Raw genomic sequence first — 23,839 nt, forward strand, 5'->3', positions numbered from 1 at the left:
CGTGCATGAGTGAGAAGGCTCATGACGAGCCAAAATCCCAAAGGTTGACAAGGAGGCTGTCGTTCTCCTCCGGGACTGGCCCGGCCTTGGTAAAAATTCTCTTGGGGATCATGTACTCGACAACAGGTGGCTTCTTGACTTCCTTGGTCATCTCGGCTTCGATGAGCTGAGACAGGGTCAGCGAAACTCAGGAATAATCTGGAAACTATACACTTACACTGCCATAAGAATGGTCCAGGAAATCCTCCAGGCTGTACGCCTGCTTAGTGAACTGCTCCGAGATGATCTTGGCGATGGTGGCGACGTTGGGATGGTAATGGGATTGCAGCTGAACAATCTCCCAAAGACAGCTGTCGATGGCCCGCGTCTCCATAGGGTCTCTCTCGTCCGGCAAGAAGGGGTCTTCCAGACCTTCGCTCTCCAGCAAGTCTCTCTCCTCCTTAGTCCTAGGGACGCGGTGCATCATGAAGGTTGTAAGAGGATGCCTCTTGAAGAGATTGTAAAACCATGGCACGATGACGACAATGGCGCTCGGTGGAGCATTGAGTGCTAGCCGTGCTAGGCGCTTGATGAAGCTCGCCACGAGCACGGCGGGCAAGTGAGACGAGCCGAGAAAGGTGTCGAGCAGCCGGAAGAAGCGAGACCGGTACTTGGAGTGGAGGATGTCGGCATCGAGCAGCGAGTAGAGCTTGGTGTAGAACTCTGGGTAGTCGAGGTTGCGCTCCTGGATCAGGTAGAAAACGCCTGAAAGCGCGAGAAGCGAGATGGAGCCGCCCGAGTTGTAACAGTCGGTCAAGAAGTCCATAAGCAGTTCCGGCTGGGTGAACCAGGGGGCAATGGAGGCTGCCATGACGTCCAGGACCTTTTTCCTTTGCTCCTTGCTCAGGCCCAGGTGCATGAGAGCCAACCACGCTTGTTGGGCCTGCTTCTTATGTTGCGACAGAGAGCGGAGCGGATGTTTCTTTTTCTGGGGTGGCTCGATGTAAAAATCCGTCAGGTCCTCGCTCGACTCCGGTACATTCTCTATGCTGATCAGCATGTCGAAAACGGTAATCTGAATATCCTCGTCGACAGCATCTTCTCGCTCCGTCAGGTATGTCCTGTTACTGTCAGTACGGCCTGAACGGCCAAGGTGGCTAACGGGGAGCCTTACCTGATGGCCTCGAACGTGTAGAAGCGAATGTCGTGGTATTCGTCAACGAACTTCTCTGAAAACTGTTCGCGTAACTGGCCGATAGGGGATTCGAGGAGGCTGGCGACAATGTCGGAGAAAAAGTATCGGGGGAAGACTGCTTCCTCGCGGTCGCTGAGGTGCTGGGCCTCGGCCTTCAGCAGGGCCATGGCCAACATCAGGGCGCTGGATGCCAACTTCTTGCTCTGAAACATGGATAACAATGCTCCTCTACAGTCTGCTAGTCGGTCTCTGAGCCAACTTGTCACCGTAGCCTCCTTTTCCGACACATCCTTCCTCTTAACCAGGTTGCCGGCGGCCAGCAGGCGGATAAAGATGCGACACAGGGCTTCTGAGGCCAGAAGCGCAGCCTTTGCGTCGGTACCGTGCTTTCGCGCGAGTTCGACAAGGGTGGCAATGTTGTTGTAGTGCTTTTTAGACTCCTGAACCTCGGTTTCGAGCTTCTCAATCCTGGCTTTGAGATTGCCATCCTTATCATGGGCGTTGGCGTCGGATTTCGTCCTCTTCTTGATGATGTCCCCGTTCTCATGGCGCTTCCTTTTGACCGCAGTCTTGGCTGCGGCTTCTCCCACCGCAGCAGGCATGATGACTTTGTACTCGAATAGCTCTGATCTAACGAAATATGCTGTTACGTCGTCCTCTGGCCGAGTCGTTAATTGCAAACATGTTGAGGCTTCTGTAGCAAAAATAAAGTGGAGCCCTACAGCTCGGTGGAATTTTAGATATGCCAAGATTTTTCGTCGCCGTCAGCTGTTGATGCACGTGATGCTTCCACGGCAAAGAGCCGGGTCCTTGCATTCCGTTAAAACCTCAATTCGCACCTGGCAGCAGCAAGCTCCGACAACGTCAAGCCTCACGCATCCGCGATAACCCCAGACCTCACAATGGCGTCCCGCTTGGTGAGAAGTGCTGTCGGTGAGTTTGAACAGCAGCTCCGCACCGGTCAATTGCGAGAATTAGGAGCGACGAGAAGTCGAGAATGGAGCTGACCTATTGCCCGCCTGCTGCAGGGGCTGCCCGCCTGCGACCGAGCATCGCTCCCCGCGCTCTCCCCGCCGTCTCGACTCTCATCACGGCCCGCCACAACTCGAACGTGCCTTCGACCGACCCCAAGACGAAGGCCCAGTCGCTCATCGACTCCCTCCCCGGCAGCAACCTGCTCTCCAAGACGGCCATCCTTTCGTCTGCCGCCGGCCTGTCCATCTACGCGCTCAGCAATGAGTACTACGTCATGAACGAGGAGACGGTCGTCGCCTTCTGCTTGCTCAGCGTCTGGACTGCGCTCATCAAGTTCGGTGGCCCCATGTACAAGGAGTGGGCCGAGGCGCAGAACGAGAAGATCAAAAACATCCTCAACTCTGCGCGCGCCGACCACACCCAAGCCGTCAAGACGCGTATTGAGGACGTCAAGCAGATGTCGGGCGTCGTTGATGTGACCAAGGCCCTGTTTGAGGTGTCCAAGGTAGGCAAACGGCACGCGAGTCGCAACATGCACCACAGCTGACAATACCCCAGGAAACTGCGCGCCTCGAGGCCCAGGCGTACGAGCTCGAGCAGCGGACGGCACTGGCCGCTGAGGCCAAGACCGTGCTGGACTCGTGGGTGCGGTACGAAAGCCAGGTCAAGCAGCGCCAGCAGAAGGAGCTCGCCCAGACCATTATTGCCAAGGTGCAGAAGGAGTTGGAGAACCCCAAGGTGCTGCAGCAGATTCTGCAGCAGAGCGTGGCAGACGTTGAGAGTAGGTTCTGTCCAGAATGTCCCTGAGACGGCGGCCGGTGGCTAATGATATCTAGGGATCGTTTCTTCCAAGGCTCAATAGACGGTAACTGCTCAGACAGAGTTGCGATGCGAAATTCCCTTTGTTGTACCAGTGTCCATACACGCCCCTGTGCATTAGCCCGAATACAACCTCTTCTAGCCTCGCCTTCGGTTCTGTTAGCTGTGTTTGCCGGTGAACTCTGACGGACCGCGCCATGTTGGCGTTCCAGTCGGCAACTGACACCCAAGTAGTTAGCCAGCCAGCTAGCCAGGGTCATGATAGGCCTGGACACTAACACATTTTCTTTGTCACAGCTCTTGATGCTAGGGTTGCATACAGAAAGCTGCAGCTTTGGACAACTTTGAAAGACAAGGCGAACGCCAATTGATTGACTGTTTACCCGTCAACGTCGACATTGTTAAGCTCAAAGCCAGGACATGGCCATGAAGCCCTGGGACTGCCTGCAACTCCGAGGTCCTCCCGCCTAGTCGCAGCTCGTTTGGAGCTTATCACTGGTGATGTAATGTTTCCTCTGTAAGAAGCTTGCAATGGAGCTGCATCAAGCAGGCCTAAGATGCTCAAAATTTTCAACCTAAGTCATGTGATGGAACACCTGGTATGAACATGACAAAGCAGCATGTGCTGTCCAGTGAAACTTGAAAATTGTCGACAACTCGACGTGTTGTTGCTCTTTATTAGTGAGTGGGGCGCACCTCAAGCTTGTGTCTCAAGCATGTCCTCTCTTATTTCGCCTCACAGAGTATAATTCAACACGACCTCATCCCGGTCATTCTTAAGCTCAACTTGCCATCTTAGTCTCATGGAACATATATGAAGTCATGAGCCTCTGATTTTATGACTGGATATTCCATTACCAGTTCATCCATTGGGAGAGCACATTAGTCGGAACCATTCCCAACGCGATAGGAGTATCCCAAGGATCACCTCATCTTGCACAACGAGAGACCCAAAACCAACATTGTTGAGGAGCAAGTCATCAAACAGCACGGTCATCTAGCATCCTGCAAAGAGAAAGGACATGGGTGACGGACCGGCCAGTCGCGGCCCCGGTTCTGCCCCTAGCAGCCCCGAAACAACCTACCCATCCGGACGACGAACCGGACCCGGGGTCGGAGCCGGCCGCGGAGGCCGTGTAACACCAACCACACTAGCCCCTTTAACCACGTCGACCAGCACCACCACTCCCTTTCGCCATCAATCAGTCCGCATTCAAGAGCCCCTTGAGCGGCGCCCTCTCCTGGCCCAGCGCGCCACCTTCCCGCACACCCTCGACGGAGAAGTTTATGCCTGCGGCGGCAGCTACGGCGCCAACGACGACGATAACAACAACAACAACCCTTCTTATAGCAGCAACAGTAATCATCATGCCCCGCACCGCGACCTGCCCGTCTATACCACCATCCACCGCATCCGCCGCGACATCATCTCGGTCGTCGAGGACTACCTCTCGCTGGACCAGCTGCGCGACGTGCGCCTCAACGTGAGCGTCATTCGCCCGCTCGTCGACAAGTTGTACGAGCAGGACGACATCTCCATCGTCTATTGCCTGCTAGTTAACCGCGCCCAGTTCCTGGCCGAGCAGGCGCACCTCAGCAACCGGCAGAATGTGAATTTCACGCGGGCCATGCTGTGTGAGCTGATCGCGACGCGGATCTTGAGGCGGTTCAACGAGGATAATGAGGAGCCTGGGGGCGGTGGCAGGAATCTATTGGTGCTGGCGCATATCCTGATTGCTGGGTTTGAGCCGTTCCAGAACGCGCCCGAGGAGATTCGCCGCGAGGTGGGAGCGTCGACCGCGCATCATCGGACGTTGCCCGCGCTCGAGGTGGCGATTCTGAGTGAGAGCCGGATCTTCTTGGCTAGTACGAGCTGCCAGAAGATGTGAGTGTTCCGTGTTCTGATCATGGTTGTAGGATGCTTGATGGCTGGTGACTGATGTTGAGAAGTGTCGATGCCATCTATGAGGGGAGGGTCGTTTATACTCCGTCCAGCTTCATGGATCTTATACCGGACCGATACAAGCAGCGGCCTATCTCGCTGTACAACCCACGAGAGGGGCCCCTGCTCAACCACTACCGCCTGGTGGTGCCGCGGACGAGGAAGTACCTCGAGATCATGCACTTTGTGGTGCTGCTGGGGTTGTACCTCGCCTTCATGAGCGAGCGGGATGCCACGATGATCAGCGATCTCGAGTTGTGCTTCACTGTCTATGCCTGCGGATGGGTGTTGGACCAGTTTGCGACGCTCCTGGCACATGGGTGGTATGTGGCGTTCTCGATAGGTGATGCTTGATGAACAGCACGCATTGGCTAACGGTCTCAGGGACGTGTACGCCCAGAATTTGTGGTCTTTTCTAGATGTCACCTTTGCCATCATCTACTGGGTCTACATGGCCCTCCGCGTCTACGGTTGGTGGACGGGGAGCGTCGAGGCAGGCCAGCAGGCCCTCGACGTGTTGGCCATGGGTGCCCCGGTGCTTATTCCCCGCCTGGCGTTTAACCTGCTTTCCGACAACCTAGTGTTTCTGTCTCTTCGGTCCATGATGTCGGATTTTGCGCTGCTGTCTCTTTTGGCGACGTGGTGCTTTCTCGGCTTCCTGCTGTCGCTGCTCTGGCTGGGTAATGGCAGTTTTGGCGCTGCGTAAGTTGACCTGGCTGCGAAACGGGACGGTTACTGACAGCTTGCAGGACCATCAGCAAGTGGATGATTTACATCTGGTTTGGCTTGGACGGGTCAGGGATTCAGCACTCGGTCGGTTCCCTGAAAGTTCGTTCCTCTCCTCCTACTAACGCGCGCAGATCGAGTTCCACCAAATCCTTGGCCCCTCCCTCATGGTCACGTTCGCCTTCCTCGGCAACACCCTTTTCTTGACCATTCTCGTCTCGATGCTGTCCACCACGTTCAGCCACATCGTCAACAACGCTCCAGCCGAGATCCAGTTTCGCCGCGCCGTCATGACCCTCGAGGGCGTCAAAGGGGACGCTATCTTCGCATACCCTCCGCCCTTCAACATCCTAGCCATTCTTATCATGGTCCCGCTCAAGTTCTGCGTCTCTCCGCGCTGGTTCCACAAAATTCACGTCATGTCGGTCCGCCTCATCAACCTACCCATCCTGCTCGTCATCGCCTTCGCCGAGCGCAGCTCCCTCTCACCGCACAAACCCACACCCCTATCCCCGGCGCCCAGCGTCGCCAAGGGCCACCCGGTTCTCACCAAACTCCGCCGCCGATTCTGGGACCGCTGGCGCATCACCAGCCACAGCGACATCTCGACCGTCTTCGAGGTGCCCCTCCCGGACTCGGTGCTCAACGAGATCGCCGCCGACGACGACCTGACGAGGCACCTGATCCGCAGGCAGTTCGCTTCCTCGAGCAGCAAGCACTCGCCGGTCGAACATCAGCACCAGCCACTACCGCAACCCTCACCGGTGTTGGTGAAACCCGGACCGCAGCAGCAGTGGCAGCAGCCGCAACAGGGCGGACAGAGGGCGGGCAGGAGGAACAGCATTGCGCCGTTTCCGGGTTTGAGGGCTGAGTTACAGGGCGTGCTGAGCGAGAGCGACGAGGTGACCGATATCACGGCGCGGTTGGAGGCGCTGGAGGGGAGCATACGGCGGATCGAGCTGTATTTGGGGAAGTTGGTGGGCGGCGGGGCGGGTGCAGGTGCGGGTTTGGTGAGCAGTCCCGTGAGTGCGGAGAGCGATGGGGAGGAGGCGGTTGAGGATGACAGTTCTCCGGCGACGGAGGAAGTGGATAGGACGACGAGGAGGAGGTCGTTGTCGTTGGCCGAGTTGAATCGAGAAGCGGAGGAGGAGTGAGAAGGCAAAGAACGGTGGGCTTGCATTGCGAGGAGTTCGGAGCGGTGGGTCTGAGCTTGCGTCTGATCCGTTTGGGACATACAATGAACAGTTCATTGCTTGCAGGTATTGTTGAGTCTATTGACTTCAGATCACACAGTTGCAGCCACGTATGACATCGCCCGGCAACCAACGATATCGGCGGTTCTTAACACAAGCCTTCGACTTCCGTTCCCGAAACTCTTGCAGATTTCCGCCAACTCTACGATTCCGAGTCATTTCCATGACCTCGAAAGAACTCATGCATTTGAACAATCCGATCTCGATAAAGAGCAGATATCAACCTATAGAAACACTTACCAAACCCAACACAGCAAGCTCAACTCGGCCAGCCAAAAGCGCAAAAAAGACACTGTCTCAGAGATGTGCGTAGTCACCCACTACCGCGACTTCCATTGCCAGCACCGCTGGGCTGCAATCGCCATACCCTGCTACCCCGGCATGGGCTTCGACAGCTGCCCGACGTTCATTGATGGCCAGGTAAGGCCGCTGCCGCCACGGCTGGTCGCGCAGGGGGAGCTGTGTCCTCAGTGGTGAGTTCGGCGACTTAAATGCACTGCCTTGACTTTCGCATACCTCGCTAGGACTAGAAAGGGACAAGGGGGAGTGGGACTGAAATGAGTGGACTGGCTAACCGTGTGATGTAGTGATCTCAACGGAGTGTATGACCGCAACCAGATCCGCATGGTGAGCAAGGTCAAATATGGGTTTCGGTGGGGGTTGGGGCCGAATAAGACGGACCCGGGGTGTGATGTTGCGTGCTGTATGATGTAAAGGGGAGTCTGGGTGGTTCGGGTATTGGGCAGGGTTATGGGAAGGAGGGAGTTCCGGCCAAGGAGAGGCTAGAGGATGGGTGGAACAAGGGAAAAGAGGGTGATGTCCAATAGCTATTGCTGATACTGGGTGGATTTCTCTTTTGAAAGGGCCTCAATTCCAGTCTTGGATACAAAGGTTTATTGAAGACGGGTTTGAGAGACCTCTTGGGACCCATACTATCGTGTTGTAAGTTAATGAACCACAACCGTGAAATATATTGAATGGCACCTTGCCCATCGCCTGGAAGTCGATATGAGTCTGCACAGGCTATCTTTCAGTGCATCAATTCTGAAGTGTTCGGCAAAACACAATGTCCTGCTAGGGTTGATGAGGGGTGTTGTGGTCTGGTCAGTAAAGCACGAGACACCGACCTAGAATCTCACCACCGAAGTCAAGTGAAGGTGCTGTTGGTGAGATACTGTTTGTTTTCTGTTCGTTACCGAGGTTGGGTGATGAATGCGATTTAGAATCAGTTTCATCCTAGCCCTGTCATTCACTCTCCCCAGGTGACCCACCCGTTGGAATTTCAGTTTTCAGTTTGTGGCGCTCACCTCAGACTCGGGCTGCCTTTATACCTCACCAAATCCGTCAAAAGTGAAGCCATCACCATCCACCACCCCAACCAACCCACCTTTTAGCAGCCTCCACCCACAGTTATCGTTCAAAACACCCCAGACCTCCAAGATGCTCTCCACCCCCTCCACCTCCCACGTCCCGTACGAGCGCGTCTACGAGCCGGCCGAGGACTCCTTCCTCCTCCTCGACACGCTCTCCTCCTCCTCGGAAACCGCCTTCCTCTCCCAACGCTTCCCCTCTACCCCGGCCCAAGGGCCTTCCTCACCGGCGCCTCTCATCCTCGAAATCGGGATCGGCTCAGGCGTCGTCCTCGCCTTCCTCACTGCTCACGCCCAAGCCCTCTTCGCCCGACGCGACATCCTCACCCTGGGCATCGACATCAACCGCTTCGCGTGCGTCGCCACGGCGCAGACCGTGGCCAAAGCAGTCGCCGAGGCTGAAGTGGAAACCGAGAATACCGCTACCGCCTCCACTACTACGACAGCCACCAGCGACCCCAATCTGGGTGGGAATGCCAGTGGAAGTGGCAGTGGAAATGGAAATGGCAGTGGCAGTAGCAGTGGAGCGGGCTATTTCCTCGGCACAGCTCAAGGCGACCTGACCAGCGCGGTCCGGCCAGGACAGGTCGACGTGCTGGTGTTCAACCCTCCCTATGTTCCCACCGCCGAGCTGCCGTCGTTGCCGCCCCGATTATTGGGAGGAGATACCGATGACAAAGTGACGCGAGAGAAGAAAACGACGTACAAAGAGGACTCGACTTTGCTGGCGCTGTCGTACGCGGGCGGGCGTGACGGGATGGAGATTACGGAGAGGTTGATTGCGGCGCTGCCTGACATCTTGTCTAATCGGGGCGTGGCGTATCTGCTGCTTTGCGCGCAGAACAAGCCTGACGAGGTGAAGGGGAGGATCAGGGGGATGAAAGGAGGCGGGCCGTGGAGAGCTGAGACGGTCGGGACGAGCGGGAAGCAGGCCGGGTGGGAGAAATTGCAGATTGTAAGGATATGGCGGGAGTAAGGGGGATTAGATTTGGGAGGTTTATATGCTTGATATTTCGCCTTGGTGAGCAGGACGGCTCACAAGTTGGCTCTATGTCCGCGATATAGATATGCCATTGCCAAGCAGACCCCCCTGGTATTTTTCAACCCATCCTAGAACGCCATACATATGAATGCCACCTCCAAAGCGGCCGTGATCAACAGGACAAGGGAGTCCCGTGTCAGCCGAAACTAGACCGGCACATCTCACAATCTGGCCAGCGGTCCCTTCCATTCTTCTGGGCCTGCACTCGCGATAGAACCAAGCCGACGCATGCTTATGTAAATGCTGTATGCGGCCGCCCAAGATTATGCCTCCATGCACCCTTTCACGCGCAGCGCAGCGCGCAGCGGAACCGGCAGAGAGAAGAGGGAAGCGCGCCCACCAATACTTCCGCCATAGCAAGCCCCATTCCACAACTCCATGACAGCAACGCTCTAACCCCTCCCCCTCCCACGGCCCCTTCCCATTCCCCTCCCCCTCCCCCTCCCGCCGCGTCCGCCCCTCCCGCCGCGGTCAGCCTCCTTGCGCGCCTTGTTCTTGGGCTTGGGCGCGTCGTCGATGAGCAGCGTGTCGAGCGGCAGCGAGTCGGGCAGGATGAAGTAACGGATGGTGCTGCCCCGGACGTTGAGCGTGTCGAGCGGGATTGGGTCCTGGCCCCTGGGCGTCATCTTGACGTTGCGCAGCGCCGTGTTCATCTGCGGCGACACGGACGCGATGGTGCCGTGCACAATGGTGCCGTTTTTGAGCTCGATCGTGACGGTTTCGTTAGCGCATTTCATGAGGAACCTGGGTAGGATTGTTAGTCAGATTTGAATGTCACATTTGTTTGTTGAGAGGTGTGGTGCCGTCGCTGCGGCAGGCTTTTGGTGGGTAGAAGTGGGTGGAAGCAGTGTTGATCGAAGAGAAATGTGGCTTACCTGACCAACTTCATCTTGACGGATATGAAAAGACAGGTATCTGCTCCAAAGAAACAATCCGTTGTTGGTGTGTAGGTGTGGTCGGAATTGTTGATGTTGTGCGATAGTCAGTTATTTCGTTGCAGTGTGAAGCTTCAGCCTTGAGCCTGGTGGAGCTTCAGCCATGGCTGGCCGCCAAGTTTGAATGAGATCCCTGGTCACGTGATTTGCGCTCGTTATTCCACTCGCCCTGACCATCCATGCTTCTGGCTGCAAAGCCCCTGCAGAAATGGCTCTAAGGTCTGCACGAGCCATAAGTTATTGCATGGATCATCACAATGCGCCTTGACGAGCGGCTTGAGCAGCACAAAGCATCGGTACTGCCATACCTATTTTGCTCCGTGGTGCGGGTTATGTTCATGAGCAGCACAATGGTTTTTTGCAGCCAAATGAGCCAACAATGCGGCTTCACTAGCTATTCTTCAAGGAGGAAGCTTGAGTGCAGTTTGGTATGCAACCAAGTACCTAGGCTTTCATCGTAGTTGGGGCCCATCAGCGATTAACAGGAGCGGGTTTCACTGCATGGGTTGCATGCTAGATGTTTGCTGCTCAGCTGTATGGAAACGACAGAGCTGTTGATGAGCTGCTGCCGCTGGCCCAGGCCCATCGCAAGTCCATGTTCCCTGGCAGCTTGGCTAGAAGTATGTACATTGCAGTCATATCAGATTGAATGGCGCCACGCTATGTTCTGTTCCCTCGCTGTCAAACGGCCGTCGTACCTCGTAATAAGCCAGCCAAATATGGCTACTTCCTATTTGTCCTTCTCATTTTCGTTTTCCGACACCTTCTCCCACTCATCCTCAGTACTGACAGTGCTCTTCTGCCCTTGGCTCGGACTCGGAGTCTCCTCAATAGCTCTATGCTTCAGCTCCCCGCGCGCCTCTGCCGCCTCCACCTCCGTACTGACAGCCGCAGCCGGCTTGTTTGTCGGCACTGGTAGGGCCCTGCGCAGACTCGCCGTGGACGTGGCCGCCTCGACTTCGGTCTCGCTGTCGTCTGACGACCCCGCCGCCGCCGGTGGTGGTGGCCGGGCTACCAGGGCGCGCCGCGTTTTTTCTTCTTCCTGCTGCTGGTGCACCTTGAGCTCGCGCGCAAACCAATTGATGGCCGCCCAGAGACCGCCGCACAGCACCGACAGCACGACGAAGTGCACGCTGTAGGTTGCGAAGAGCAGGGCGGCCAGCACGATTTGCAGGGCGGCGAACGTGACGTTTGTGGCGACGAGCAGGGTGGGCGTCGGGCCCGGCGTGAAGATAGACTCCCAAAGCTCTTGAAAGAAGGATGCCATGGCTCCGAAAGATGGTCGGTTAGGAGGAGTCTTGAGGCTTCGAAGGTTATTCAGACACCGAAGTACGGTGACCAGAGTGGGCTGGCGCAGGGTGGGCTGACCTTGATGAGTGTGCCGCAAGTCAAAGTCGTACGAGCGTCTGAGTTTAATTCTCAATGCGACATTTGAGGTATGTAGGCGTAGGCACAGGGAACTGTATAACTGCACTGTCAACATAGGATATCACGGGCCGGAAAACGTGGCCATTTTAAACAGCCCACCGGGAATTCGGCAGCCTGAAACCTGACAGTGGGTGGTACCTGTATGGCACAGTTGCGGAAAGGCCAGACAACACATGGCACACACAGACGACTCACTCTAAACTTGGACCACGTGGTTTGTTCGTTTGGGTTGAAGTAGCGAGGAAAACAGCGTGTCAAGCCGCGGCAGATGGAGAAAGGGGATGTGGTCGGGCACAGATGACGACGCGACAACGCCGTCCCGCCGATCGGACGAGACGTGCACCTCTCCGTATCAGCCGCGCCAAGCCGCACAACCGGAGCCGCAGGGTAGGCAGGGAGCAGAAACAAATGGGATTCTAACTCGGCCTTCTGGAGATTTCCGGACAACAGATCACGATGAGGAATCCAATACAACAGAGGCTCTTTATACTCGCAGCGGATTCGGACTGCGCTTCTGCTGTCCTTTGCTGCCCAGCATGCCGATGCAACCGCGGGGAGGGCAGCAGACCCAGACGGGAAGTTGGGGTTTGTTTTGGACCTATGGCGGGGTCTTTGCATGCAATGATACGCAAGGTACGGACCACTAAAGCCCTACACAGGAAGCCGAGGCGAAGGAAATGATGGGCGGTTCCGGAGTCTCAATTGATCAACATAATATTCTCAGGGAGTTGTTATGAACACAAGGATTGAACGGCACGTTGTCATCTCTTGCTTTGGGCGACATAACCCACAGAACTGGAAAGTTTGTTCGGTCATAATATGCTAACCCACCCTATTTTACGGATAAAATAACAAGCATTTACGGATCCGTACACTTTCGGATATGGTAAGGTTACTAGCTGCCTGGCGCCATCTCCGCTCGCCGTTCACTTCCGGATGGATCCCTCCACGACTCATAACCCAAGCTTCAGATCCCATCCTGATCGTCAATGAACGGTTCGGTACCAACACCTGGGAAACATCGATATAACAAGGCCGCAGAGGCTCATCACGGCACTGGCAGACCCGTCATACTCCGGTGGCATAGTTAAAATTTCGAAACTGCGATCGCCTGACCGCGCGCCCAGATCTCCGGCGCGTTGCGCCATCGCCGTCTGCATTGGCTGAAGCCTGCAAACAGCTTCCTCGTCTCCACATTTAGCACCTAGACGGCAAAGTCACGCCAACAACACCAGCTGCATCCATACACAGACAACTTGACAGTTGGGATCCGGCGCCGTCACGACGATACCCTAGCATTCTGGGAGCACCTCCGCCGCTGACCGATCCTTCATCGATTTTCCGAACAGGTTACGACACGGGGGATGCGGGCGCCGTCGATGAGCTGAGCGGGACGTGGTCTCCACCATGGACTCCCCAACCAGCGCAGCGGGTTCAACCGAAGAGCGGACGATTCGAGTCGTTGCGCAGCATGTCAGAGAGAGAGCCCAGAAATGCCAGACTGCCTACCCCCTCAAACGGCCCCTGAGTCTCTTGGAACTCCCCGTCGACATTCTGCAACTTATTGTCAGGGAGGCATGTAACTGCACTACCGTTGCATCAAAGATTATTACTTACTGATCTGGTCACGTATAGATCACCCATACGAACGACCTCACAGCGCTTGCTCTGGTCAACTCGGCCCTCTACAACCTCGCCATTCCACATATCTACTCGCGCTTCGACATAGTGTGGCCCGATGGGCCGATCGGGACCACTGAGTCCAAGAGCGTCGACGCCCTAACCTACGGACTCTCGACGCTCTGTCTTGGAAGTACATTCGCGCGCACCCTGAGCAACAATTTCCATCCGAACACCCCACGACTGTCCAAGCTCGTGGACAATGACTATGCCAAGTACACCAGGAAGTTCTCCCTGGGCAATGGCCCAAGCAATTGGGTTGCCGACTACGCAGTGTATAAGGAAAGCGGCAAGATGCTCGGTACCCTTGTGGCTAGCGCCATCACCAGGATGAAGAATCTCGAGACATTTGTTTGGGATATGCCCACGGGCGTGCTCTCCCGCGTCTTCGAAGCCCTCGCCTCGTTGGCCCATCAGCCGGACAGCGGGTGTAATCTAAGCCGCGTATGGGTGCGCTGGCACGACAGTTCCCAACACCCTGGCGAGTCAGGGGTTTTGAATCCCAACGATACTGTGAACGGAACCGCACTCGTTCCTCAAGGGAGCCAGCTCACCCCCGTTGGCATAATGCTGCCGCCAAACGCGTCGCACCCGCCTCCTCGACGACCGGTTCGGTACTCGGAATACCACTGTGAGTATCCCACCTTCAGCGTCCTGCCGCCGCTCAAGAGTCTGGCCGTGTTGGACATTGACGAGATTGGTTATCTGGACGAAATGGCGGTGCTTATCGAGCGCTCCAAGCATACACTCCAGGAGCTTAGAGTGGGCATCTCGGCCAAAGCTGCGAACCAGGCCTTCGCGCAAACTTGGGATGGGTCGGATCTGCTGCAGATAGACCACCAGGCACGGTGGCCGGGGGAAAGCACCATCGGAGACAGGCGACTGGGCGGTGTCCTGGGCGTATTGGTGGGCAAGATCTACGACATCCGGAAGCGCAGACCTCAGGACCAATTCGCCATTCCTGCTCTGGCTGACGAAAGCAGTCTGCCAATGGTTTCACAGGCCCCGATCGCTTTACAGGATCCAGTGAACGAGTCGTCAGAGTCGCAACAGCCCGATGGTATTGACGCACCCTTGCAACCGGATACGTCAGCAGAAGCCCGAGGCATGTTCAAGGGCCTTGAGTCTACCAAGGCCAGCGCCGTGGATAGGAAGAGACGGGAAGGCAAGCTCAGGCTACACACACTGGAGCTCGAACGTGTCGTGTTGTCCCTGCAAGTGTGCAGATATGCCATTGACTGGTCCGTCCTGACAAATTTGACGCTCCTTGACTGCGCTCAGCACGACAACCTATGGAAAATGCTGCGCAAACACTTCCAGCCAACGCCGGTGAGCGCGGCTTTGGGCACCGGCAGCAAACCGGCACCCGTCAATGCTCCTTTGCAGTACCACTTGACCCTCAAAGCGATCCACACCGACACAACAACAATGTCCCTGATCAATCTCATCAAAGAGACCCTCGCTCCAAACACGCTCGAGGTCTTGTTTCTGCAGGACCGCAAGCGCAGCACCGGCCCCCGCCCATCCCTAGACATCATCTTCAAGTTCGCCATCAGGCGGCACGCTGCCAGCCTGCGCAAGCTGCTCCTCGACAGCTCTGCCAAGCCGACCGGCGACACCATCCGCTGGCGCCAATGGGCCCTCACCACGGAAGTTCTGTTGTATGTCACGAGCGGCCGCATGAAGAACCTGCGTGAGCTGGCTGTTTCGATGCAGTATAAGGATTGGGTGAGTCCTGGATTTCCTACCCCCGATAACCTGAGAAAAAGATTCGTAATTGACAAACGCGGTGCTTGGATACAGCACACGTTCCTTCAGCGGCTCCCCAATTTTCCGCAACTGCGCTCCCTCCATATCCCCTACCTCGCCGACCACCCGGCCGGCGGCAGCTGCGACCCCCGCGACCTGGCGCTGTCGATTGTCGACATTGTGGCGCTGCGGCCCGAGATTAGGCTGTGCTATGTCGGGATCGGGGCGAAGTGCTTTGAGATTCTGGAGTCCAGGGAGGACATGACGAAGGTTGGGAGTGCTATGAAGGGTGAGGTTGGCGGTGATGCTGCGGGTGGAAGTGGAATGAGTATGCCTGCTGCGCCCGCTGTTGGTGTGTTAAATGGGGTTGGTGGTGGTGGTGTTGAGGCTGGGTTGGATGGGGCTGAGCCGGAGTATGACGTTGATTCTGATTCTTCTTCTGAAGCCGAGTCTGGTGAGGAAGGGGAGGAAGAGGGCGCCCAGAACGCTGGGGGCGGGGATGAGCTTGACGCGGAGGAGGCGGGCTCAGAGGAAGGTGGTGTGAATGGGAACGAGACATGGGATAACACCCCTACAACAGCCACGTCGGATTCGGATGAGACGCAGAGTGAGGATGAGGATGGAGACGGGGACGTTGAGGATGATGCTGCAGGTGCTGGCGTGACTGCGGCTGGGAGTGGGGCCGCAGTCGGGGGAGGGGTCAATACTGGTGCGGAGGGGGAGGACGAGGACGACGGTGACGGGTTTGTTGAGCTGGGATGCGGGAGGGTCAAGATGAATCTGAGGGAGATCTTGTTCTATGATGACAAGGTGGCCATTTTCAAGGCGAGACATGGAAAGTTGTGAGCTTGAGGGACTAGGATTGGGTTCATGGATTGGTTTGGCTCATTGGGATGGTTCTGGCACGGTGTTTAAAGGATGGGTCGCGCGGGTTTTGCTTCGGGCGAAATGGCTTACGGAGCGGTGAGGGAGTGGACTTGATTTGCCTCTTGGCTTGACGAGGGAGTTCGAACGTAGAAAAGATACCTGGTGAATCTGGTTGTTATATAGCTTACTACATACCCCACAGCATTTGATTTGCATGCCTTGCAAGTTACTTCCTTGCTTGGCATCAGATTTGATTCCTACTGTTTTGGGGTGAAGAACCCGGGAGGTTGTAGGTCTCAGTGACGGGAGCCAGTGTGCCAAGGGCATTGCAGCTGCGTTGTGGCCTGAGTATCCGTATGTTTAGTCCAGACCTCGTGTAGATTGCCCGGTACGTTGGTGTTAGCTGCTCTGCCAGGTCGGTAGTCGGCGGCTGAAGCATTGTCGGTTGGGGTTCAGGGGCTAGCATCATTCGATTCCTTCCCCCTTTCGTTGCTCCATGGCCCTTTCTATTGGCACATAAGATGATTGAGTGTGAATCAGCAAACACAATACTGACCAGACCCGTAATCAGCCTTCAGCGAGCAATTTTGGGGACCTCGGCTTCTCGGCGACCGAGTCAGAGAGAGATGTCGAGGAAGGCTGGTTCGGGCAGAGGGATCAGCATTGCCACCGGCAAAGACGGCGCATGGGAAGACTCTAGCATGATTTCTGCTTTGTTGCCTGCCATGTGCCGTTCACGACACTACAAACGCTACCGAACATTGACCGGGACGGTTGGCTCGGGTCTGTGGCTCTGGATGCTGATTAGGCACAGTGGCGGGGACAAGCACGCAGTGTTATTGAATATTCAAGCCTTGACCTCGTGTCTCTCGCTTTGTGACAGAGCCGGTAACGCCGAAATTCTGTGGTTTCTGACTCGAACCATGAAGAGGCACAGCACCGCCAGGGGGGTGGCACGATCCTTGTTTTAACCATGGTCTGGGTTGTTAATGTACCGAAATGCTGCGAGATTAATGAGAAAGCAGCAAGATGGCATTCCAGAACGCCAGATCCCAGTATGGCTTGAGCAAAGTGAGCTTCAAAAAGCAGAACAGCGGGGCCACATGGAAAGTAACTGCCGCTACGGAGAATCCATTCGGAGGAAGCTTGACCACTGAATGTTTTATCTTGAATAACCTTATGTGTAATCCCTAGAATCCCTGGTTGCTGTCCACCGGAAATCGTTAAGGAGACAGGATCAAAAGCATGCGGCAAGGAGGGGGCGCCAGGAGTCAAGCAGAGCACATCAGATAGTGGTTTGATGGTGTCGTTTCACTAGACCCAGGGGCCAAGAAGATCATCAAGCTCAGTCCCAGTACCACTACGTGCTGCAGTCGACAGTAGTACCCTGGTGTTTGACCCCTTTTCTAGAGTTGAGACTCGGTCTCATGCGAGCCGGACTGCAGTCCAAATAACCTTCTTGACGTATCCCGGCTTGTCGGTGAGTTCGTTGATGAGGTAAATAGGGAAACAAGCTTGTCTCTGCGGAGAGGGACGGTGTCCCCAATCCTTTGATGGGGAAGATTGTGGCCGCCGCAGGGGTCTGCAGTGAATCGTCATGAGCCTGACCTTGACTTGGGCGCGGCCCATGGCCGGTGACACACAGCCGCAAACGGCAGATGCCTTTACTCTTCTGCCCTGCTTCAAGAAACAAGGGTGTGATGGTTCATTGGCCTCACGGGGCTACCATTGGCGGTCAGTTACGGGGGTCTTGAATCAAGTTGAGACCCCTTTCACGCCACATCGGTCATTCCAACGTCTCAACCCGCAAACACAGCCCTGACCCAACCTTGAACAATATGCCTTTTCGGTCGGGTCAGTCTCATCCCCATAGCCGAAGACAGATGAAAACCTGGGATCCCTCCAATTGCCTTCTCAACACAAGGTGCCTTCGCGCCACATTCCTACTCGCTTCAGGGACGAGGAACCGCCTACCGGACTTCTTCCGCACAATGCAACATGAGGGCGGAAACAAAAGCCTAGCCAAGCTGGACGCAGTCGTCAACCAGCTTCTAGTACCCATAGCAGACCCCTCACGGCTGGGGAAGAAAGCATCAACCTTCGAGACGAGGAATTGGACATCCCGGCAAGCTCCGGTGAGCGACAGGGGGTACTAGGCTTGGGACGAAGGTAGGAAGACAGTCAGATGCCAGTGAGTGCTGAGCCGACGGTCTTGCGTGTACGTCCCCATTCGAACAATACGCTCAGCCTGTTTCTGTGCATTGTCTCTTGGGCGGAGAGTAACTACCTTGGTCGCGGCATCATAGGGAAGCTCGGAAACTCACTGCATGTAGCCAACATAGCCACCAATCTCCATCATCCTCCCCGAGTCGAAAGCACCCTTCACCAATATATCACACAACTGACTCCCACATACAAGTAAGAAAAGATTTGATCTTTCAGCATCATTGACCGCAAAACCGAAGGAACAAGATCCGTAACCAGCCCACAGCCGCATATCAGACCGACAACAACACAGCGGAAGCACGGCAGGCACACTAGCCGGGGCACCGGAGCGCCTATGACCCGGAACCCGAGAACGGAGGTGGGCCGAAACTTGACCACCTAACTGCCGCGCCTCGTAGGGCTGATAGACGAACATGACGGGCACACAGCATCCTGATCTGCCGAAGGGAAAAGCAAGGTCTTGCATGTTTGGGTGAGAGACAGGAAGAATCAAGTTCTTTGGCAACACCGATAGACCAGAACGGTGGGTTAAGGGGATGCAATGTCTTCCTGGCCATGAACTACCTTAGTACCCAAACATGACCACAAAGCATGTACTACTTAGTGGCAAATTCTCAGCAGCATGTTGGAGCGAATAATAAGAAAAGGAAGAAGTGTCAAGTTCGGAAATACCGAGTGAGCCAGCCATCAGCCAGCTCTCGAACCGGCCGGCTCAGTTGGGCCGCTTACAGAACCGGACTTCGGACTCGGGGCCATGCTCGGACTGGATTGGGATCAGCCGATCGGATGATCATGACAAAAGCAAGCTAGCCAGCCAGCTGACTAAAGTGAAACGAAACCGAACAAACGGAGATGACAAAGCTTACCTTACTCACTCATTCCAACCCAGTCAACCGCGCGGGTACGTGCCCAACCCATTGCACTCCCGTCTACCCCAAAATCGTGCGGGTGTTGCTAAACGCCGGCAACCGGGCTGGCAGAAAAAAAATAATATAAAAAAAAAGGCCGGGGGGATATCAGGGTGTGAGCGATTTTGGGCACCCGGGCGAACTAGACGTTGTGTCTTGCCTGCCTTACAAGGCTGGTAGGATCGCGAATTGACTTCTGACGTCGTGGGAGGGGTAGATCGTCATATCAGCAGGCCGGACGAGCTGGCTGCATATCGCTTTGACCGCTTGGGATGGTACGCGGCTGCCGGTCGCGAGGCTGTCAGAACCGCGATGCGCATCAAGGAATGGTTGATCAAGTACTGCCAGAAAGCTGAAGCGAGCGCGTCGCGTCAGAGGCCTGCACGGAACCGCCGAGGTACGGAATACTGTCGGAATCGGAGATCATGTAACCGTGATCAACCGGACTAGACGACTGCACGGATGCGCGGGACAAGTCTGCTTATGCTGGCTACCATTGGTGAGTAGAAACGAGATGCCGTCATGCGGTATCTTGAATTTCTTCCGCTTTACCTGTCGCAATCGGGGCGGGGTTTACCAGCTGAGAGCATGCAAGGACTTTGCAGATATGGAGAACTGCCATTTTATCGTCACTGCATGCAGTCAGAGGTAGGCCTGTGAGGTTCGAGGTGGGAGGGCACAGTCGCCAGGAAAGTCGTCATGCGCAGTGGTAATAAGCAGCTGTGCGGAAGCGATGTGACGAGATGAATCAGAGGTTAGAGAGGGGTAGTCTGGTGCGCTGCTCAGAGCGACTGGGCGACGAGCTTCTGATGAGGGCGTGGTGTCGTAGTGGACGGTGTTCCCGAAGCAGACTTAAGATTGTGTGTGTCAGTTGACACATACTCCGATGCGGCGCTGCGGCGTCGAGCGTGCGGAGAAGTTGAACGTCTGTCACGGTTGTCGAGCGCCTTACACGGCATTGGTGTCTGAACTGTGGTTCCTGAGGTTTCAATGGCTGTTGAACGCCGACGCGGCGTGCATCTGACAAGAGCACATTAGTGGATCTCGGCCTGCTGGTCGTCTACGCGAAGCTTGGTGGGAATAAAATTCGGCCAAGGACAAGTTCCCAGCGCACACACCGGTATAAACGAAATACGCCGAGAAAGGCCCCCTCAAGGCGCTGTATGTAGCTGTACCAGGTGACCGGTGTGTCGCATACGGTACTCAGTCTAACGAACGACGAATACTGCATTTGAGCCGTGCACAAGGGCGGCTGCGCTTGCTGGAATAGCAACGCCGGATATCGGGAGGCCCCGTGGCATGACATTCTCAAACCCAAGTACGCTGTTGCGCTTGGAAACTGGCCGACCGTCCGTGGACGAGGGCTGGGTGTGGCGCCGGGCCCGAGATCAGTTCGGAACCGGGCCCGGCCGATTTGATGAGTGACGACGGCCAATCGGAACCCGGAATTACAGTCCCAAGCTATGCCCGTCCTGGAAAGCCACTTTGGCCCCCAAACACGCTTCCTTGGGCCGCGGGATCATCGGAAAACGGACAATGATCTGCTGTTCACGCTGTGTTTCTAGGTTGGTTTGTCGGATCTCTCGATGCTCTCTCTCACATGGCTCGCCGCTATGCGGAAGAGTTGGAGGTGGGGGAACGGGCAGCCACAAGCAGGACATGTCTGGATCTCAATGACGAGAAAACGCTGGACTTGTCGATACCGCAATTCCAGGTTATACTACCATGGTCTCGGGAGAGCACGCCGTCCAGCTGCCGTAATAAGCGCGCTTGATTCGAAGACGGCCTTGTGGGAACTGGCGCCATGCGTTAATATGCCGCTTGGCATCTGGATGGTGTGTGTAATGCAGCTGCGGACTCGAACAAATCTGACACTAACTGCCCCGACGTGGAGGGTCATTGGACTGATTAGCCGCCAGAATGCAGCCACCACATGGTTGCATCATCCACCGGCGCCATGCAGGAGCGAAGCGACGGAGAAAACCTAAGCTGGGAGTCGGCGGGCGGAGGGAAGCTCGAGCAGAGGGAGGCGTTGCAATGGCGAGAAATGAGGAAAGTTCCAATGGGCCGGCAAGCGTCCTGACTGCCTGAAAATTCTCGGCATCGGCAAACTGTCTATCCAAGCACTGCCATCGAGCCAACGGCGTAACTTATGATTCTGAGACAAAGGGTAAAGGCGCCGTGCCGCGGGCCGCAGCATTTGGGTTCTCACTGCTCGATGTGCTACAATTTGCCGCGTGCTAAGTCCGATTTCTGAGATCCTGGTTCCGATATGGGGTGATGTTTCCGCGAGATTGACATTCAGGCAGCAGAATAAAAAGCCGCTAAACCCCGGAAGTTAGGTTGTGGCACGACCCGGATACCAGCCGGGGGTTTCCACCAGATGGGCTGAGGCTTGTCCAGGCAGGGCTGGGGTGTCTTGGGCACACTCCCAGGCACGCGGCTGCCCTGAACGCCCGTGGCTCGTGCACGGATGACCACGTGGTATCCATAACTACGTCCGTACCGCAGTATCCGTACGTTACCCAACTCCCGTCCCTGTTGAGAGAAGCAAAAGAACGGTTGGCTTAAAAAAAAGAACATTCTTGTTGACGGATGCAAAGGCCTGGAGCATCAAGGTCATCGAGCTCTTATCGCCGTTCATATCATCTTATGTAATACTGTATGCATCTTTAGCTGGAAACGTCGTGTTCCCGGGAGCAGGTTTGGGGGCCGTAGGCTGGGTAGTGGAGCCCCAAACCATGACTCCTTGCCCTCGTCTGGATCGGTCGGGTTGGTTCGAAACGGAGTAGCTAGATGCAAATATCGGGGCATGCGGTACAAAGATAACGGAATGAGCTAAGATTCGATTTTGTGGCCAATCAGTTCCGTTCCGCATCAGACCAGCCGGGTTTCTCTGCTGTCCCTGACTCGTCGGTTGCTCAGGGGACCGGCACATCAACGAACCAAAGCATCTGGATATCGCAAGCGAACCCCAAACGTAAATGTTCAGCTAACTGGACGGTCCTTATACCAATAGCCCGGCTCAGACCCTTCGACAATCAGGCATACACCTCCGTACGGATGAACCCGACCTCATGGAGCCACGTTCACTCGCATACCTCGCCAGTTTGGCTCATCTTTCCTGACGGGCTTTTGCGCGAATGTGGCTCATGGTGTTTGGGACTCCGAGACCCCACTGTACTAGTACTGTGCAGTACGGAGGTAATCTGTAGAAGTCTCGGCTATCACTCCTCCCCTTTTGAATTCACGTGCTCAACGTTATCGTGTAAGGTGGCACCCCAACATGCAGCTGCTCAGAGCTGGTCCCAGGAGGAGCAATAAACGCACCATGACAAGCGCCGGCGCTACGGTACTATGTAGGCGTGTCAGACGCAACTCTTCCCGTCATTGGGCCCCTTCACACAATTTCCACGCCATGGCACGTTGGGTCAGCAAGGACACTAGTGTCCAATTGAACTAGTCCGTGAAATCTGCTGATTGGATTTCAAGGGTTTCCGCGTTGGGAAGGTGTGGTGTTTGATTTCGCTCTCTCGTCTGTGTTAGCGGGGTTTTGCGACCCGACAAGCAAGGGCCCAATCAAGTGCCCCGGACCGCGCTCCGTTGCCAACACACAGCAGACCAGCAATGCTGCTGCTGGGCTCTCAGGCACGATGAGCTTCCTCGCTTTCTTGGGAGACTTCGACACAGAACTGGCCAAGACGTCGCAACTACAGTCGCAGGAGGTTGCGCAGGACGATATTCGAGACAAGCGGCGACCCCGGCGATGGGTAAAAAGTGCCGCACATGAGCAGCTTCTGGCACGCTGTGCCTGACCCTGGCAGGAAGTGCTGTCTTCCAGAACTCTCGGAGAAGAAGGAGCTGACGGCGACTTGGCGTTGAAGCTAACTTTGGCCGGCAAGGTTCTCACTACTAGCTAACACATTACATGGAATTTCCAAGCACTCGGGCCAGCTGGGCAGCTGGGCAGGAAGTCGCCGCCGCGCTTCTCTGTCTTCTAAAACGTCTCTCGGGATCCAAGGTACGGAGTACCCAGTACTCTAGCTTGGCTGCGTCGCTTGAGAGTCTCAATCACAGAGCCTGAAAAACGCCACTCCACAGAGCCTTGCGAAATGTGGTGGCCTAGCTGGCCCTGCCCACACCTCCACTGGTCGAGAGACGCGCGGTGAGGTGTTGCTTGCCGCCATGGCCGAACGTCCCTCAACCTCAGGCCGCATCAGCCATTTCATTGGCAGGGCCGATAAGATAAGGTATGGTGGTCTTATGGACTTAAGCGGGAAACAAACAACCACCCGACGACAGGGTTGCGGATCCTTCGCCGCCCCAATCTGCATCATTCACTTGTTTGCCCCGCTGCAGCTCCGCTCCTGTTCGAGCGGACATTTGCCTGCCAACTCTTCCAGTCCGCACGACAAAGCGTCGTGAGAAGACACTCGAGACTCAACCTGTCGTCAACTATATCAGACTTTCAAGGCGTTACCTGCTTCTCCCGTCCTTCCAGCTGCATGACACAACCCCCGACATACACTTTTCCCCTTGATAAACTTTCCGCATTTCGATGACCTTTCTCCTCTCGCCCCCAGTCGCTCAGAACCCCCACCCCTGTTTTTGCCTTGATCCTGCCCCGTTAATGGACTATTTCCCTCCCTGGGGACTCACACTTCCCGTCCCTGTTCCAGCAAGTCCTGCAGGTCCGGGGCCGAATGGACAGTGTGTGTCCCCCCTTGATTGAAGAAGGGAACAGC

At 55.8% G+C, this 23,839-nt stretch overlaps 10 protein-coding genes across 10 annotated transcripts; 6 read left to right on the plus strand and 4 right to left on the minus strand.

The window, feature by feature from the left end:
- Window positions 1-19: 19 nt before the first annotated feature.
- Window positions 20-1,776, minus strand: N657DRAFT_564765 (CBF-domain-containing protein; the record flags this gene model as incomplete). Its single annotated transcript, XM_062788309.1, has 3 exons — window positions 20-166; window positions 218-1,100; window positions 1,154-1,776. 3 exons carry the CDS (start codon window positions 1,774-1,776, stop codon window positions 20-22), a joined length of 1,653 nt encoding a protein of 550 aa, XP_062650859.1.
- Window positions 1,777-2,076: 300 nt separating this feature from the next.
- N657DRAFT_687438 (uncharacterized protein) lies at window positions 2,077-3,185 on the plus strand (the record flags this gene model as incomplete). The annotated part of the gene is made up of 4 exons (XM_062796892.1): window positions 2,077-2,107; window positions 2,203-2,654; window positions 2,708-2,930; window positions 2,986-3,185. The coding sequence occupies 4 exons, from the start codon at window positions 2,077-2,079 to the stop codon at window positions 3,009-3,011; spliced, it is 732 nt and encodes a 243-aa protein (XP_062650860.1). The 3' UTR covers window positions 3,012-3,185.
- An 805-nt stretch (window positions 3,186-3,990) lies between these two features.
- On the plus strand, window positions 3,991-6,790 carry N657DRAFT_567097 (uncharacterized protein; the record flags this gene model as incomplete). Its single annotated transcript, XM_062788479.1, has 5 exons — window positions 3,991-4,853; window positions 4,919-5,233; window positions 5,295-5,612; window positions 5,660-5,723; window positions 5,771-6,790. 5 exons carry the CDS (start codon window positions 3,991-3,993, stop codon window positions 6,788-6,790), a joined length of 2,580 nt encoding a protein of 859 aa, XP_062650861.1.
- A 252-nt stretch (window positions 6,791-7,042) lies between these two features.
- On the plus strand, window positions 7,043-7,735 carry N657DRAFT_191096 (uncharacterized protein). The gene is made up of 2 exons (XM_062786155.1): window positions 7,043-7,359; window positions 7,477-7,735. Exons 1-2 carry the CDS (start codon window positions 7,193-7,195, stop codon window positions 7,601-7,603), a joined length of 294 nt encoding a protein of 97 aa, XP_062650862.1. The 5' UTR covers window positions 7,043-7,192; the 3' UTR covers window positions 7,604-7,735.
- A 475-nt stretch (window positions 7,736-8,210) lies between these two features.
- N657DRAFT_611387 (uncharacterized protein) lies at window positions 8,211-9,235 on the plus strand (the record flags this gene model as incomplete). Its single annotated transcript, XM_062790364.1, has 3 exons — window positions 8,211-8,647; window positions 8,713-8,726; window positions 8,776-9,235. The coding sequence occupies exons 1-3, from the start codon at window positions 8,330-8,332 to the stop codon at window positions 9,233-9,235; spliced, it is 792 nt and encodes a 263-aa protein (XP_062650863.1). The 5' UTR covers window positions 8,211-8,329.
- Window positions 9,236-9,693: 458 nt separating this feature from the next.
- Window positions 9,694-10,053, minus strand: N657DRAFT_565377 (Sm-like ribonucleoprotein; the record flags this gene model as incomplete). The annotated part of the gene is made up of 1 exon (XM_062788355.1): window positions 9,694-10,053. A coding segment is annotated over one exon (360 nt), but the record flags the coding sequence as incomplete, so codon positions are not given.
- Window positions 10,054-10,443: 390 nt separating this feature from the next.
- On the plus strand, window positions 10,444-10,832 carry N657DRAFT_191406 (uncharacterized protein). The gene has a single exon (XM_062786159.1). It carries the CDS (start codon window positions 10,494-10,496, stop codon window positions 10,695-10,697), a length of 204 nt encoding a protein of 67 aa, XP_062650865.1. The 5' UTR covers window positions 10,444-10,493; the 3' UTR covers window positions 10,698-10,832.
- On the minus strand, window positions 10,674-11,893 carry N657DRAFT_641023 (Pkr1-domain-containing protein). Its single transcript, XM_062792075.1, has one exon. It carries the CDS (start codon window positions 11,717-11,719, stop codon window positions 10,967-10,969), a length of 753 nt encoding a protein of 250 aa, XP_062650866.1. The 5' UTR covers window positions 11,720-11,893; the 3' UTR covers window positions 10,674-10,966.
- Window positions 11,894-12,677: 784 nt separating this feature from the next.
- On the plus strand, window positions 12,678-15,993 carry N657DRAFT_191171 (uncharacterized protein). Its single transcript, XM_062786156.1, has 3 exons — window positions 12,678-13,239; window positions 13,300-15,072; window positions 15,148-15,993. The coding sequence occupies exons 1-3, from the start codon at window positions 13,072-13,074 to the stop codon at window positions 15,937-15,939; spliced, it is 2,733 nt and encodes a 910-aa protein (XP_062650867.1). The 5' UTR covers window positions 12,678-13,071; the 3' UTR covers window positions 15,940-15,993.
- A 2,205-nt stretch (window positions 15,994-18,198) lies between these two features.
- Window positions 18,199-19,459, minus strand: N657DRAFT_191349 (uncharacterized protein). The gene is made up of 2 exons (XM_062786157.1): window positions 19,062-19,459; window positions 18,199-18,735 (listed from the first exon to the last, which is right to left on the minus strand). The coding sequence occupies exons 1-2, from the start codon at window positions 19,102-19,104 to the stop codon at window positions 18,281-18,283; spliced, it is 498 nt and encodes a 165-aa protein (XP_062650868.1). The 5' UTR covers window positions 19,105-19,459; the 3' UTR covers window positions 18,199-18,280.
- Between the last annotated feature and the right edge of the window lie 4,380 nt (window positions 19,460-23,839).

This window comes from Parathielavia appendiculata (genome assembly GCF_033297405.1).
Source record: "Parathielavia appendiculata strain CBS 731.68 unplaced genomic scaffold N657scaffold_2, whole genome shotgun sequence".
NCBI lineage: Eukaryota > Fungi > Ascomycota > Sordariomycetes > Sordariales > Chaetomiaceae > Parathielavia > Parathielavia appendiculata.